Source organism: Eptatretus burgeri, chromosome 9, assembly GCF_056783735.1.
Source record: "Eptatretus burgeri isolate ZD-2024b chromosome 9, Ebu_testis_v1, whole genome shotgun sequence".
NCBI lineage: Eukaryota > Metazoa > Chordata > Myxini > Myxiniformes > Myxinidae > Eptatretus > Eptatretus burgeri.
This window is the reverse complement of record NC_140969.1, coordinates 94,493,273-94,511,066: the sequence shown is the minus strand read 5'-3', so window position 1 is coordinate 94,511,066 and position 17,794 is coordinate 94,493,273. Positions and strand designations below refer to the sequence as shown.

The 17,794-nt window shown below is 44.4% G+C and overlaps 1 protein-coding gene across 2 annotated transcripts in view; it reads left to right on the top strand.

Moving 5' to 3' along the window:
• LOC147020656 (semaphorin-4D-like) overlaps window positions 1-17,794 on the top strand; it is a 71,148-nt gene that overhangs the window by 50,950 nt on the left and 2,404 nt on the right. For both annotated transcript variants that reach the window (XM_085896190.1, XM_085896191.1), the window contains exons 13-16: window positions 5,425-5,537; window positions 14,453-14,610; window positions 16,227-16,282; window positions 16,396-16,773. In XM_085896190.1, coding sequence (XP_085752316.1) covers window positions 5,425-5,537; window positions 14,453-14,610; window positions 16,227-16,282; window positions 16,396-16,773 — 705 coding nt within the window. The remainder of the gene's footprint in view (window positions 1-5,424; window positions 5,538-14,452; window positions 14,611-16,226; window positions 16,283-16,395; window positions 16,774-17,794) is intronic.

Sequence of the window (17,794 nt, the reverse complement as noted above, 5' to 3'; positions counted from 1 at the left end):
GGGCTCAGGCCAGATCATATTTCAGGAAATGAGCGACGAGGCAACTGCCTCGTCTGCCTCAGCCTGGCTACGCCCATACCAATCTCCCCATCAAGCTCATCTGCACACCAATCTCCTCCCTCAGTTCATCCATCCTCCTTCTATCCACCCTCTTCACTCCCATAATCCTCCTGACCCAGTTGTTCTCGCAAACCTGCAGCCACTATTGTTGTCTCTCTGTCAGTGCCATCATTTCCAGACCACAAAGGTAGGCTGGCGTTACACACATCAGAAACTCCCCTTTCAATTTCCTTGATATCTTTCTGTCTGCCATACCGGGCGTAGTGGCGTGTGCCTGTAATCCGGCTACTCGGAGGTTTAGGTTGGAGGATCGCTTGAGGGCGGGAGCTCTGCGCTGGGCCATGCTATGAGAGGGTGTAGGGCAGCCTGGAATCATGGCGAAACCCAATCCTTGTCCCTGTGTCGTAAGAGGCGACCAGGGTTGCGTCAGGAAGGGCATCCGGCGTAAAACCTATGCCAAATCAGTATGCAGATCATAACGGATGATCCGCTGTGGCGACCCCTTACGGGAGCAGCCAAAAGACGAACAACAACACAACATCTTTATGTCTGCCATTACTCCATCCACCCTCCTCCACGCATTCGCATCCACCTGTATCCTCCTCTGCACCTCTGCCTTGGACTTACCATCTCTTGTCACTGTCCCCCACCCCCCCAACCAGATACTCAAACCTATTTCCCTGTATGATCTCCTTCCCCTCTAACCTGATATTCATTTCTTTTCTCTGCTTCCCGACACACATCTCCTCAATCTTCGCCACACTCATCTTCATTCAATGCTTCCCAAATGCCTCCTTCCACTCCTCCAGTACTTCCTGCATCTCCCACCCACTCTCCACCACAACAGCCTGTACACAACATCTGTATACAACATCCTCCAAATACTACCCCTCGTATTCACCTTCCTGCTTACTAGCTCCATCACCATGATAAACATGAGTGGACTGAGAGCTTCCCTGCCTCAAACTGATGTCCACACTGAACTCCTCAGACATCCAAGGACCAACCAAAACTCTTCCCTTCGTTTCCTTGTACATCCCTTTCACCAAACTGACTTCTGCTTATGGCACTCTTCTCCATATTGGCATCACCATTGCCATCTCTCCTGAACAGTGCCATAGGCCTTCTCCAGGTCCACAAATCAAAATGCCATTTCACCTTGCATCTCCAACCTTTTCTCCACCAGCTGTCTCAGCAGGAACATCCCATCCTTCATCCCCCTATCCTTTCTAAGCCCCCTGCTCTCTTCTTTGATCTCCATCTCAACACTCTTCCTTATCTTCCAGTCCAGCATCCTCCCCAGCTCCTTCACGACCTGACTAAGGAGCGTAATGCCCCTGTACTTCCCCGGCACAATTACTTCCCACTGTAATAATGCTCCTGATCTTGAACATCTCCCTTCCCCTTCCATGTCGGCACAATTCCCCCCAATTCCTCCAGAATTGAACCCTCTCTCATATATACATTCAACAGCCTCTTCGTCCAACTGACTCAGACATCTCCCACTGCAATTATAATCTCTGTACACACCTCATCAATGCCTGGTGCTCTTCCCTTATTCATCCTCTTCATTGCTTTCCACACTTCCTCTTCTGTGATCTCTACCAACTCCACTTTCCCCTCTACATTACACGGTAGCTCCAGCTCATTGTTGCTTCCTTCTCGGTTTAACAGCTCTTTGAGATATCCTTCACACACCTTCAATACTACCCCCTTTCTGTAACTCGCCTTCCACCACCATCCTTAATCACCGCCCCCCCCACCCCTTTCCATCCTCATCCCTGTCATGAGCCAATTTATAGATAATCTTCCTCCCACCATCCTCTTCCAACTTGTTGCACACCTCCTCTTCCATATCATTCCTCACCTTATCCACAGCTCTCCTTGCTGCTTTCTTCTTCTGCCCCATATAGGTGCAGAAATCCCGCATCTGGCTGCTTCCCTTATCCTTGATCTTCTCTATCCTCTTCCAAACCTCCTCCTTTTCACCAACTGCCTTCATTACCTCCTTCGTCAACCACAGTTGGTTTCTATCCCTTAATGATGCACCCTTTCCTGACGTCCTTCCACACAAACTTCTGAAATTCCCCTAAATGCCACTCCATACTTCTCCCACTCCTCACAACCTTCCACTTCTTCGCTAAGTTGCTCATAGCTGGCCCTCATCCTCCCTCTCCTTGTACTCTATGATAACGTTGCCCCTACACTTTCCCAACCTAATAATCTTCCGACCCCTGCTCTTGACCTCCCTCCTTTTCTTTATCCATACCACAACCACCACAGGCTTGTTCTGGGTGGTAACATGCTCTCGCGCCACTCCTTACAATCATTAACCCTCCACAACTGTCGCTTCCTTACCACCTCCAAATCCAATTCTGTTCTCTGCTGTCCACTCTTACAGGTAATCTTGTGGCTTTCCTGCTAATGAAAGAATGAACCAGCTATGGCCATCCCATTCCACACCATCAGCTCTACCAGCTCTTGACCCTCTCAATTCCTCATTCCCAAACGAAATCTTCTATAAATGGATGAGTTTTGTGTGTTAGTGAGTCATACTTTTTGTCTATTAATAACACACCATTGGAATTTATCTTTTGACCCTTAAGACTGCTGAGACCCCTTTGAACTTTGAAGACCCTTTTAAGACCCCCAAGACCCTGAAAAGTCCCCCAAGGACCTAAAAGTCCCAAAACTTCCTGAGGACCCAAAAGACCCCCAAGACTGTAGATCCTGTCGACCCTTTAAGACTTCCATGTCCATTCAGATCACAAGCCAGGGGCCTCCATGATACTTGCTGATGCACTGTACAGGTTGCCGAACTCAGATGAGTGAGATGACATATCCCTTGACTTGCAGATTGATGATATTATCCTCAAGGATGGCCAAGATACCCAGACCATGGACTTAGTCCATTTTGGGTGGAGCAAGCAAGTTGCACTGCAGCAGGAGATAACGCGTGACCCTGTTCTGAAAGCATTATGACAAGTAATTCATGCTGGATGGCCAGAATCTATAAAGGAACTCCCATGAGACTTGTGACCATATTGGCCATACAGAGATGAACTCAGTTTCTCGTGGTATCATCTTCAAGGGAAGCCAAGTCCTCATGCCTGAGTCGATGCATGCTGACATACTCGGCCAACTTCACCTGGGAAAGTTTACCTTGGAGTAGAGAAGGCCAAACGTCTAGCTTGTCACTCTGTATACTGGCCAAAAATCAATGAAGACATTGCCAAGTTTGTTGGAATATGCCAAGCTTGCCAAAAATCCAGACTTTACAGCAGAAAGAACCACTCGAGCCTCACAAAATACCCATCACCCCTTGGACCAAGCTGGGAACTGACTTGTTTGAGGTGAATGGGAAAGACTTCCACATCATTGTGGACAACCACGCCAAGTATTTGTTCGTTCATAAGATCACGAGCACCTCAAGCGCATCAGTCACACAGATCACCGCATCAACATTCGGTCTTCTAGAAGCGCCTGTAGAAATCGTATCCGATCATGGGCCCCAATTAATTCGGAAAGCATAAAATGATGTGTGCCAACTGGTCTATCAAACGCACAACTTCCTCACCGCAATATCCTCGCTCCAATGGATTATCGGAACAAATGGTCCAGATGATCAAGTCAGTGTTGAATAAATGCCACGAGTCAGGTTAAGATGTCCACAGAGCTATGCTCAATTTGCGAGGTTCACCTATCGACACAAACCTACCTGCAACAGCTGAAATCATGTTCGGAAGACCAGTCCAAACCACCCTACCAAGCAGCAATGCATCGGACACACTGCAGAGACCTGCAGAAACTTCCAGACAACTAGAAGAAAGGGGAGACAAAATGAAGCATGCTCATGACGAACATGCTGGTCCAAACCTTCCATCTTTGCATATGTCAGATAGAAGGTCAGAAGTCTCGATCACTCAAACAAAACCTTGTTTCCAGGTGAAGTAACCAGTGTATGACAAAAGCCAACGCACTATGAAGTTCTCACGCCTAATGGCACCACACTACGGCGAAACAGAGCACACCTGCATGAATTGTCTGGCCAGAGTAGCAGTCGCATTACACCCAATGGCACAGCCAGCACAGCACAGCCGAGGTGTATCCAATTCAAAGACCCCCTGAAGTGTGTTAAATTTGGAGATATGTCAACTTCAGGAGGCAATGACAAGACCACGTGAAAGTGCAAGCCGAAAATGTCTCAAAAAGGTAAGATTCACAACTGTGACCAAGACGCAGCTCATGGTCGACTCGCGCCAACTCAGACCAGTCTGGAACTAGAGAGACACAGTGCGACCACTAGATCGGATAGCATCAACCGTAAACTGGCAAGATATGCCAACTGAGGAAGAATTTTCAGTTTTCTTCCCCAAAGCAAGGAGCAATGTCAAAACAATTGAGACCAGCGACGATATGTTTATTTACTCAAAGAAATGTGAACTCGTGCGACATTGTCTGTTTCCAGTTTTGATCACTGAATTTTTCTCGAAGGTTTGAACTTTTGTTGCTGATGACATGTTTGCAGGAGAAATTCTGAGAAAATTGTTTAAATATTTTTCTGTTGCAAAGTTGGGGTTACATGGATGTTTATCTTCAAAAGGGGGGGAAATGTAATGTCATGATACCAAGGCCTTTCTACATAATGAAAGGGGACATGTAGCACCTTTATACATCGCTGGATGTGGGTCTGTTGGTGGACTGCTTTTGTGACTCCTGGGCTCAGATGTAAACCACTCAGAGACCCTATCTGTCTTTGTCAATTACTATTTTATTTGCCTTTAACACATATTACTTCAGTTCCTGGACATTTTAGACATTGAAAAGCTATGGAGTTATTGGCCTCATGGTGGTTACCTTTTGCCTGCGGGCTGGCAGCAGCACTCCCTGACTCCGCACCCCAATATACACTTTGTAGCGACCGTTGGTGGCCTCAAAACGGATGTCAAGGCCAACATGTTGAAACTTAAAACCTTGTCCAGATTCTGAAGTACCGACACCAAAAAAGCTGGGCCTCTAGGTGCTACGGTTCGGCCATGAACGAATAACGTACAAACACACAAACACTTGAAAATATTTCTGAGATAAAGCCACTAATTCAGCACTTGCTGCAGGATTCCTTTTCTGGTATTGCAAAGGATCAAGCAGCATTTTGAAAGTGGGATCTGGGGGAATAGGGGATGGGATGGGGGGGGGGCTGGAGAGTTTAAGAAAGAATTCTGACTTGTAACAAGTCACTATGATTTATGATTTATTGCAAACTAATAACTGTATACAAAAGTGATTTATTATACTTCCAATTACCTTAAGAGAATGGAGGAGTTGTTTGTTCTTGTCATGAAAATTTCACTTGTGATTCCACAGACAATGGGAAACTTCACAAGGTGGTGAAGACTAATGGAACCACGCACGTCTGCTACTCAGCACATCTCTTTGCCAGTGGTCCAATACAGGACATGAAGCTCTCAGCCAGTAAGGTTGGTACTCAAGAGTGCACCGCAGGAGATGCACTGCAATGAAGCTGCACGGTTATAGATGAAAATTTGGAATGCAAAGTTCATGGGAAATAAGGCTTTGCAATATATTTTGAAAAGGCAACTGTGTTGTTTGATCACCCGTGTATTTATATCACTGAGATGTTAAAGTTCACAATTTTGGAACTTTAATTTTGGACGTTATGTTTTCACCCCTGGTCTGTCTGTCTCTTTGTCTGTCAACAGCATATCTCAAAAAGTTGTGGATGGATTTGGACGAAATTTGGTTGACGGGTTCGGTGTGTGATTAGATTTTAATGAAGATCCGGATACGGATCTGGATACTAGAATTTTTAAAGTGATTATTCGCCATTCGGGTAGTATATAGCAGGATATCTCAAAGAGTTGTGGAAGAGTTATGACAAAACTCAGTGGATGAGTTGGTTATGTGACAAGAACAAGCCAATTAGATTTTGGTTCAGGTATGAATCCAGTTCTGGAATATCAGTGGGATCAGCTCTGGATCCAGATACGGCCCATCAATGGGATACAAAAGATAACCTGTTCAGCCTGGTGGAGGTACTTTGTGCGCTCTACCGAGTGCTGTTTGTTCATACCAGTCTCTCTCCTTTGTTGAAGTACAGTCGGTACAACGTTTTGAAAATTGTATTTATAATAAGAATGCAGTTTTATCTGTGAATAAGCTTTCTAAAAATATCTGGGAATGGTGACAAAGAAACGAATGACTCAGGCGGGAAACATGATTGCCCGTCGGGGATCACACTGTCATGTAGATAAGCAATCATCCCTCCTGAAAATTTTTGTCTTCTTGGCAGATAGAATAAAAATCATGCAAAACAGTCACAATTAATTTATTTTTGAAATATAACTCCATTAAAATATTATAAGTTGGGTAGATATTAAGAGAGGTCAAAAAAGGTTGTCAAAGAAAAGGATGAACATTTACTGTATATCTCCATTAATGATGTCTTCATATGCTCTGGAAGACCCATTCCAGTGCTCGGGAGACATCGGCTGTATCTTCCTCTGCTGAGCTCACGATGATTAAACTCTGAACCGATAAAGAGAATATGTCCTTCAATCCTGGAAAATCCCACGGTCTCACCCTATCGTCTGGGAATGATCGTCAAACGAACCCACCTGTCTATTTCCTTGGTCATCCGCTGGAAGAGGTTCAAGCTCTTGAACTTCTTGGCCTCACTATTAACCATGACCTTTCCTGGACTGACCCCATAGTCAAGCTGCCCTCAAAAGCCAGTGGCAGGCAGGACATCCTCCGTCAATCCAACTTTCCTGGGAAAATCACAGCTACTCACAGTCTACAGAGACATGACAAAAGTAAATAGACACCTTAAATTTCTTTTCATCTGTATAAAGCAAGTTTTACACAGTGATTTGTTCTAATATTCAACTATTTATTTGCAGAAACGAGTTCCTGCGTCGTGTATGACAATTAACTTTGCCTCAAACCCAGGGAGCACACAAACTTTGCGATTTTCAAAGAGGAAGAATTGTTCACCAATCGCAAGGTGGAGTCAGCCAGCGTCAGATAGCTCAGAACCTTAACTTGGCATTCTGCTTTCTACGGTCAATTGGGTGATTGTGCAATTCACCAGCGAAGGCAAGTAATCCACAGCTTCCCGTTCTGCTCAATCGGGGCCCTCAGAAAGATGTCTTCGAGCTGTCATGCGGTCCATTGAGAAAACTCCCCATTGTGAGGCAGCAGGTGTTGCAGAGGAGATCCAAGTTAGCTCAAGAACTGCAGCACGGTATCTTCATCAACTGGGCTACTATGGGAAAGCAGCTTGGAGAAAACTTCTTCGACCAGCCAACATTCAAAGGAGAAAGAAGTCGGCTGACGAGATGGCCACCAGACCCTTGGAGTTTTGACAAACTGTCAGTTTTACAGATGAGTCCCAATTTATTTAATTTTCTGACAGTGGACGTGTATGGTCTGGAGACTTCCCAGTCAAGAGTTCTGTCTGAACCGATTGCAGCCAACTGTCAAACACTGTGGTTTTTCAGTGATTGTGTGTGGAACAATCTGAAGTGCTGGATGGTCAGAGCTTGTGGAGTGTGTTTGCAACATTAACTCTATGATACACATTTTATCCTTGATGATGGACTTCTCCCCATCTTCTCCACTGGTCAGATGGTCAAACTCTGTTCATGGAAGATGGAGCTCCATGCCACACTGCAAAAAAGACCAAAGAATGGCAGGACAGAAATGGGATCAAGTGACTTCCATGGCCAAGACAGTCTCCTGACATGAATCCCATTGAACACCTCTTGGCCACATTGGATCGAGCTGTGCGGAAAAAGTCCAGGAAACCATAATCACGGCCACAATTGCTAAACCTTTAGTGTGAAGCCTGGGCAGAAATCCCACAAAATAAAATTTCAGAACTTGTTAGTTCTCTGCCTGAAAGAGTAAAAGCGTTGAAATCTGCAAATGGCAAGTCTACCAAATACTAGTGTATGTATTAAAATGGATCAAATGTTCTTCAAATGTTCATATCAATAAATAGAAGCTTTAAAAATCATGGTGTCTATTTACTTATTATTATTATTATTATTATTATTATTATTATTATTTTTAATACATTGTCGAGACTCGAGTGAGAGCTAACGCACAGCAAGGGGTGGGGGGGGGAGGGAGGGTGGAGGGGGCATGAGCCAAGAGGGGTGGGAGAGGGGAGGACAAAACAGTGGGGAACAGAGACATTAGGAGATCTGTGTTTGCAGTGTTTATCCAGTGTTTGCTTCCATGCTAGGTATGAAAAAAAGACATCCTTACACATGACGTCATCATGCAGAGATGTCTGCAAGAGCAGGAATGCACGAATAATCGGAGCCTTTTTTATAACTTACTAAAAGTCATGGAAAAATGATACGATAGAAGATATAAACTTTATTTGCTGATTACTTTGAGAGGGACAACAAGAAATTATAGATTAACAAGAGTAGGAAACATCATGAAAATATGGCAGTTTTGCACAAGGTGTCTCACTGTCACCTAATCTCATACATAAAGCTGAGTTTGTGTCTGTGGTTGGATGTGTGGGACTGAACAAGGTACGTTTTCATTTTTACGAAAATACTCGTGATTAATATTTTAAGTGTTTAATTAAAAAAAAATGACCTTTTGTCAGTGTTTTGTATGTACTGTATTTGGTTGAGATATCTTGTGGTGTGTTCAGTTACCAAGCAGCTAGCTAGCGCTTGCCAAGCCAGCTATTCCTTATCAACAGTTTCTAATGGAGTGTTTGCTTGAGTGCTTAAGCCACTTGGCAATCGGTCAACAAGAAACTTTGTAACTGAACACACCCCAGATTCATGACATGGTGATGAGGATAAACATCTATGTCATCGTTATTTCAGCCATATCGATGAATTTGTCCCTCAAGGGGTGAGGTGGGAGGATGCAGGCAAAATGGGTGGGGTGGGAAGAGGGACCCGATGTTGCCCAGCAACGCCGGATATCCCTGCTATTATGTATGTATGTATGTATGTATGTATTGGTTCACGAAAAATTATTTTCACAAAAAAAATAAGTGACCACGATTTTCGTTATTGTTGTGTGTTGGGTCGTTGACCTCGTCGAAAAAAAAAATTTTTTTTTCAAAAATTTTGTTTTTGAAATCTGTTCTCCCCTTATTATCACTTTTTCCGTCTATGTTTGTCTGTCCCTCTGTTCGATCCAGTGGTCCGTTAATACAATGGCGATTTCGATGAAACTTGGTTGGTAGGTCCATACCATGACCTAGTTGTGTGCAAATGAGAACCGTTGCTATGGACACCACCGTTGCCTAGCAACGGGACTTTGATTTTCGAAAAAATAATTTTTTTATGATTTTTCAAAAATTTCAAAGATATGGCCACGAGTGACTGTGGGCAGTACATTCAGCCATATTGTCAAAAATTTCCAGCCGGATCCTATGAAAACTGTCGGAGAAGATAGACTTTGAATGAACCCTGGTCGAAAACAATAAAAAAAAACGAAGTTCGTTATATCTCAGAGACTATGAGTCAGATATACATGAAACTGGTATGGTAGGTTCATGGTATGTCCTAGTTATGGGCGAGATAGAACCGTTGCTATGGACCCCTCCGTTGCCTAGCAACGGCCGAAAAACCTCTAAATGTGGGGGTATTTTAACAAAAAACAATCTGCAGCATTAACCCTTGAAGCTAGAATCATTAATTTTCTTGTGTTTAATCCTCAGCTCATTCCCCATCGAATGGGCCCATCGCATCAGGTTCTATTGCGTCGTCGACTACCCATGTCCGCCGACCGGCTTGTCTGTCTGTCTGTCCCGAGCATAGCTCCGTGGGTTTTGATCCGATCCTGATAAAATTTTAGTGGGAGGTTTATATCATGATCTAGTTGTGTTTTCCTGAGAAAGAGCGTGGTGCGCCCATGATGGGCGGAGCCACGCCCAAAAAACGTGTTTTTAGGGGGTAGCCGATTTCAATTTGCATCTTCTCCAAGGGGGTTTGTCGAATCTGACAGGGGTTTCAGTATTTGGTTAGCACAATGGCACCTGCATAGCCCCACGGAGCTCGATTTTTTTTTTTCATTTTCATCCCAAGGTCAAGGTCACAAGGTCACGAACTTAGAAAATTGCGAATTTTGACATTAAAAATTATCTTCTCGGGGGGGGGGGGGTTGTCAAATCTGGCTGGGGTTTTGGTATTTGGTTAGCCCAATGGCACCTGCATAGCCCCACGGAGCTCGATTTTTTTTTTCAATTTTTGTCCCAAGGTCAAGGTCACAAGGTCACGAACTTAGAAAATTTCGAATTTTGACATAAAAATCATATGACCGCCCAAACTTTGAGAGCTGGGATGACAATATTTTTTATGTATAATCTTGAGGTCATTCCCCACCTAAAGTCTTGAAACCATTTTGCTCTATCTCGAACACCTTGCCCGTGGCACCCCCTTCAAGTTTGTTTTGACGCTGATTTCATCAAAGTCTGGATAATCCGAGGAGTGCGAAATGCCATATAGCCTATATGACGTTATATTGTTCCTGAAATGTTCCAGAGGAAGTTTTGCACCAAAGGTCATAATCCTTGACCTTTGACCTTTAAAGTTCACAAAGGTCAAATTTTCAAAGTTGTGGGAATCGAACCGGGTTTTCGACCATCTTTGACGAACTAACTCCAATAAGCTATAGCACGTATCCTGTATCCTTATTTTAATGTCCACAACATTGTTTTGGGACCTTAAAAAAGTTATGCAAAGGTCAAATTTTTAAAGTTGTTGAACGAAACCGGGTTTTAGACATTTTGCAGCTAATAACCTGTCACACGTACCACATCATGTTGATCATTTTTATAACTTGGTCAAACATTATCACATTGTCTCATCCTTGACTTCTGAAACAATCTACATCATCAAATTCCGCTCGTGAACCATCGTCGTCTTCAGACTTGTTTATATTTATATATGTATAATGTATATACATATATCTTTCTGACCACTGACTCACTGACGGATATTAAACATTGAGACCTCCCGGGTGATGTAGAAAGTTGAAATTTTGTGTGCCGATGGACATCAAAGCAAGTACACTGGGGAAAAAAAATCACACAATCGTGAGACAACATCCATAAATGGAAATATAAATAAATGAAAACAATGCAGGTGAGTGACCCAAGACAATGGGGAAGCATGGTAATTGTGTGTGCCGATGGACATCAAAGCCAATACACCAGGAAAAATCACAGAACTGTCAGAAACCATCCGTAAATGAAAATATAAAGAGATGGGAAAAAATAAAATGAAAATAATAAATTAAAATAAATAAATGTAAAATCAAATGCAGGTGAGCGACCCGAGACAATGGGGGAGCACGGTTCGTTTGCTTACACAATGTGCTTACACAATGTCAGCATACCCCACTCGTTAATATATTGTTGCGAATTCGCGCCCGCCGGCGTGCGATCGGCCGCTCGACTCGAATGGCGGCCGCCTCGCCCACCGGAACGGACAATTCAGTCATGACCCTCTTGGAACAATGCCGGGAGCTAGTCACGATTGGGGGTTTATCCTCACCACGATCGTGCCAATTGCCCACCCACGCAGGATAGGGTTGCTCGCCAAATTTGATCTACCTAAGTACCTGCGCGAATGGTTGACCGGGCGATCGTACCACGCCACAGGCCGACTCCGGACACGAACCGCTTAAGCGGCCCGTTCCGTGCTACAGTGATAACCGAGAGGTGTTATCGTCGGCCTTGACGGTTCTGATTAATTACCGGGATGTTGCACCCACTACGAACCCCTTACGTGATGCAAGATGGAAATTCAAACGAAGGAAAGGACGCAGCGAAACGGGGAACAAGTTCACACAAGCACGTTTAATTCACACAGACCAGCATGGAAGGCACGTATTTACAGTCACAATAATCAAAATGCACATATAAGCAAAAGCAGGGTTAAAACCGAATACGCGTACACACGGCAACACTTAAACAGTTCTACTTGTCGGACAGGCGCCACCCACAGTCATTTACACAAACCCAAAGAAAAGAAAGGACTTCTCTTGGTGCGGCCGTCGAGTCCTCCTCCCATGACCTCCACTCCGAGCTCCGTCTCCTTCGCCGTCCTCCACTGCCGACTTGACCAGACTCGATGACGACACAGCTCGACTTCAACGAGCTCCTCGGGCTCCGCGAGTACCACACCGACGCAGAGACACTCGACCACGATGACACAGCTCGGCGATGACCCAACAACGACTTCAGACGGAGGCGAGTTTCACGAGTCAGGAAGAGGGAGAGCGCAGGAAGAGGGAGAGAGCAGGAAGAGGGAGAGAATGCGCCCGCCCGTGTCCGACTTTTATAGCGTGGGGCTCCGCCCTTCACTCTGCCCGTTTTCGGCTCCACCCTCCCTCAAGAGGGTTCTCGAAAAGGGGCGTTCCCTTACCCCGACCGCCTCACTCTGTCCATCCACCAATCGGCGGCGAGCCGCCCTTCCCCCCGTTCCCTCACACCAAGTGCGGGGAAGAATGGCGGGAAAAGCCCACCAGCATCCTTGGCAGTTTTTGTTCATTTGAAATCAAAGATAGGGAAAGAAAAACGACTAACTGGAGGATCGCAGCCCAAATGGATCACATAAATTCCCTCTATACAATGGGTTTGGGCTAACTACACATGTACCTATGGAGATATCTCACCTGAGGGCCCTTTATGGTGTAATGGGAATTTCCACAGCCGTAACAATTTAAAGCTCTTTCTAACCATTGACTCACTGACTGATCAATATTAAAGATTGGTACCTTCCAGGTGATAAAGAAAGCAAATATTTTGTGTGCCGATGGATATTGAAGCCAGGACACCAGACAAAAAATCACAGAATTGTCGGACAACATTCATAAATGAAAAAAAAATTTGAAAATAAATTCATGAAAAATGAAATGCATGTGAGCGACCCAAAACAAAGGGGAAGCATGGTTTGTATGCTTACACAATGTGTAAACATACTCCGCTTGTGTGTGTGTGTATATATATATATATATATATATATATATATATATATATATATATATATATATATATATATATATATATATATATATATATATATATATATATATATAAAACTAGCTGAAGTACCCGGTAATACCCGGGAAATTTGCCCTATTTTCCTCACGCAAGTTAGACTGAGGCATTATATTAGTTATATGGAGAAAATTAGGAAGGCTTCTTTTATTCCTCAGATTTATGGAAGGAAGGCTTTATGCTGCCGTAATCCTCAGAGAGGTCATAGTTGAAGATGGCCTTGAGCCACTCAATGTTTCTGACAGCAGTGGCAACTGTCCTTGATGTCCTGCCAAAACGGTGTGACGCTCTATTTGCAGTTAGGCGACGCGTCTCTCTCTCTCTCTCTCTCTCTCTCTCTCTCTCTCTCTCTCTCTCTCTCTCTCTCTCTCTCTCTCTCTCTCTCTCTCTCTCTCTCTCTCTCTCTCTCTCTCTCTCTCTCTCTCTCTCTCTCTCTCTCTCTCTCTCTCTCTCTCTCTCTCTCTCTCTCTCTCTCTCTCTCTCTCTCTCTCTCTCTCTCTCTCTCTCTCTCACACCTCACTCTCTCACTCTCTCACTCTCTCACTCTCTCACTCTCTCACTCTCTCACTCTCTCACTCTCTCACTCTCTCACTCTCTCACTCTCTCACTCTCTCACTCTCTCACTCTCTCACTCTCTCACTCTCTCACTCTCTCACTCTCTCACTCTCTCACTCTCTCACTCTCTCACTCTCTCACTCTCTCACTCTCTCACTCTCTCACTCTCTCACTCTCTCACTCTCTCACTCTGCTTGCCTGGCTCTTTCATGAGCAGATCTATCAGCAGTTAGCTGTTGCCTTGCGTGTGCAGTTCGAGAATTCAAATAACAGGAGAATGTGTATGTTTAAAAAGTCAACGGATACGAACATTTTGTATTTCAAAAAACCCGAGCGTTTTTAACCATGAAGCCTTTTGTTACGATGAATCTGCCGGCGCACTATTCGAAAGCCATTTTTTTTTAATGGAAATTTTTTATTTATTTTTATTTTATACATATATATTTTTTCATTTTTATGGAAAGCCACTTAGTGCATCCTGGAGCTGAATGTTAGGTCTATATGTGTGTAAAGTTTCATCAAGATCGGTTCACTGGTCGAGGAGCTTATTGGTTACAAACAAACAGACAGACAGACAAACAGACAGGACAGCCATTTATATAGTAGATATACTTACACAAATATAATTATGTGTGTGTTTACATTTCTTCCATACCTTCTGTGCTTTGTTGCTTGGTGTATGAGTTACCTGTCAATATTCAGTTGATTATTTTATGGAAGGTGTGAGATGATAGTGTAAGTATGATGAAACGTTTTTAATTTTTTCCTTAGGATCAGTTATATGCATCTGGGCCACATGGTGTGGTGCAACTTTCAATGCAAGGGGTGTGTAGTCACTATAAGAGTTGTGAAAAATGTGTGCTTGCACGGGATCCTCACTGCAGCTGGGAAGTTAATGCTGAGCAATGCACACTGACTCCTCCTTCCAGGTAACTTCCTTATTGCAGATGAAATTGTTGTTATAATAAATGACTGCTGGTATTGATGTCTAACTCATGACTGGTATAATTGTGTTTTGACTGGGATTTGTTCTGTCTGAGTGGGATATGAAAATCGTTCTCGTTTTGGTGATTGGTTACCAATTTGAAAATAAACAATGCACACATATTTTCTCTTCTGCATTGTTCAAGGCTCAGAAAGGAAGGACCCTGCCAATAGGGGTTGGAATAGCTTCACCCCTTTGACATACTGTTAGAAAAAAAAATGTGTTCGGCTGAAGTGGTCATTTTATGCACCTGGATGCAGGCTTGAGCACAAAAAAACCACACACACACACACACACACACACACACACACACACACACACACACACACACACACACACACACACACACACACACACACACACACACACACACACACACACACACACACACACACACACACACACACACACACACACACACACAATGCTTGATGTTGACTTTATGGTTGAGGTTGCTGCCTTAAGATCTTAGGGTCTTGAGTTTGAGCCCCTGCCATGCTGTTAAATAACAGGTGGATTGACTAAAACTCTCAGCCTTCTGAGGTCAGCAAAAACGAGTAACAGCTCACTGGAAACAGGAGGCACTGCATCAGCGGCACAGCAAAATGAGTACACTGACTCTGGATGTGACATGACACTGACATCATTCACATTATAAAAAAACCAATATATATGTGTATATATATATATATATATATATATATATATATATATATATATATATATATATATATATATGTACACACACACACACACACACACACACACACACACACACACACACACACACACACACACACACACACACACACACACACACAACCCGTTGCTTTGCTGACGGGAATGTTAAGGGAGCGGAGTTAGATGGAGGGGAGAGAGAGAGGAGGGAGGGTAGGAAGAGGAGGGAGGATGAGGAGAGGGAGACAAGTGAGGAGGGAGGATGAGGAGAGGGAGACAAGTGAGGAGGGAGGGGAAGCAAGGAGAGGGAGATGGTGGCGGGGTGGGGGAGTGAGGAATGGGGGAGTAAATGAGGAGTGGTGGGGGAGTTTGCAAGGAGACGGGAATGAGGAGGGTGGGGGAGTGAGGAAAGAGGGGGGAGCGAGGAGGGGAGGGCAAGCGAAGGCAGCATGAGCGGAGGGCACGGTAAAGCAGTGTGAGGGGAGGGTCCGTGCAGAGATAACCACTGCCCGGCTGACGGGTATACTTAAGGAGGGGGAAGAAAAAATGGGTGGCAGAGAGAGGAGTGGAGGAACGAGGAGGTAGGGAGACCAGGGAGGGGTGGAGGAGTAGGGAGGGGTGGGCAAAGGGTAAGACAGTGTGAAGGGAGGGGAAAGAAGTGTGAGGGGTGGTGAAGGCAGTGTGAGGGGAGGGTCCGTCCGGAAATAACCACCGTCCAGCCACGTATGGAGATAACCACTGTCTGGACATAACCACTGTCCAGACAAATTCAGAGAGAGAATATGTTGTACTTTATGAACAATACACACTGACATTAGTATAGATAGATTAGATGACTTGAGAAATGTTTAAATTCTCTACATGCTTATTTTCCCACCCCAGTTATGTTTTGCAGGATGTGGAAAAAGGAAATGTATCCATCTGCCCATCTTCTGTAGGTGAGTTGATGCTAAAGAATGAAGATGTGCTGCCCACACTGAAGATTGAAGTTCAAGATAACATTTGAAGTTACGCAAGCCTTTTATATGCAATGCCATTGCTTTTCCAACAGAGCTTCGATTCAAGACCATCGGCACTGATGAATTCCTCTTCCTTGCATGCAACACCAGTCGTGAGAGCGCCATAGTGCAATGGAAGGACCTGTCAGGACCTGTGGATGTAGGAAGCATATTGCAAACAGTGGGAAAGCCACAGTGGTTCCTGAAATTACCAAGGACTGCGGTATCCCCTGGCGACCAGTACGAATGTTGGGAAACTGAAATTGGTGGGGTGGAGAAGCTGATGGCAAAGTACAAGTTGTTATCCCCTCCACAAGACCAAACGTCAAGTTGGATCACGCCAAAACATTCCAGTGTTATGAGTTCTCATACCAAAGAACAAATATCAAGTCATCACATGACGACAACAATAAGCACTTCTTTGAAAGCTGGTGAGTCATTTTCATCTCACTGTACACTTACTTGGTGATCCCTTGACATTGATTTTAACTTTGTGAACAATGCTGACCAGCCCGATTCCTCGCCATTGTACACAGACGTGGATGACTGTTGTTTGCAAGTGGGATCTTGCTGAATAACTTTTTGATTATTACAAGCAAGGTAATGATAATTTACCATGATCTACACCTCTGGACAAAACCACATATCAGAGTTGGAGTTCAAAACTAGCCACCAACTGGGCATCTTCTGTCATGCCAAGTCTACCATTGGCAAAACAATGGATGGAATCAACAAAACGTTAATGGAGGATTGCGAAACACTGTGGGAGTCACCGAGAAACTGACATTTCACACATTAACCCTTCATTGGAGAAAAAAGGTCTTTTGCTCTGACAATCTTTTGTATCCAGGATCACTGCTCACCTCCATTCTTTCGTTCCTCTTTTTTCCCACCTGTGGAACCAACTTCCACAGTCTCTTCAATCTCATCTTCCCCTCCAGGACTTCAAGACAGCTGTTCACCACCATATCAGACAATCCGCCATCTAAAACCTCGATCGCTTCTACCTTCGTTAACCCTCTCCACGGCCACCTCTTTCCACGTCTTTTCCAAGGTTTCCTTCACAAGCGAGACTAGTTCTTCATTCTTCTTTCCTTCCTGAAAATTTGCAGCTGTGTCCATTATGTTCAACTCCCCGCCTCCTGTGTCATGTCCCAGTCCTCATTTCCCCCCACATCCTTAATTTCTCCAAGTCTCCCTCTATTTTGTTCATCATTCTTGCTGTTGGTGTATTACCCCCCCCACCCCCCTCTCTTTCTACTGTTCCCTTTGTTCGATTCTCTTTGGATCCATTTCATCTTCTCGGACGTCGGTCCTCCAAGAGCCTCGACATTGTAAACAAAAACGGTGAAATGCCTGAAAGGTCGACATCTCCTTGCTTCCTATGGTGCTTAATGGACTCCTGAACACCGTTCTGTTGATTCCATCCATTGATGATTTCATCCTGTCATC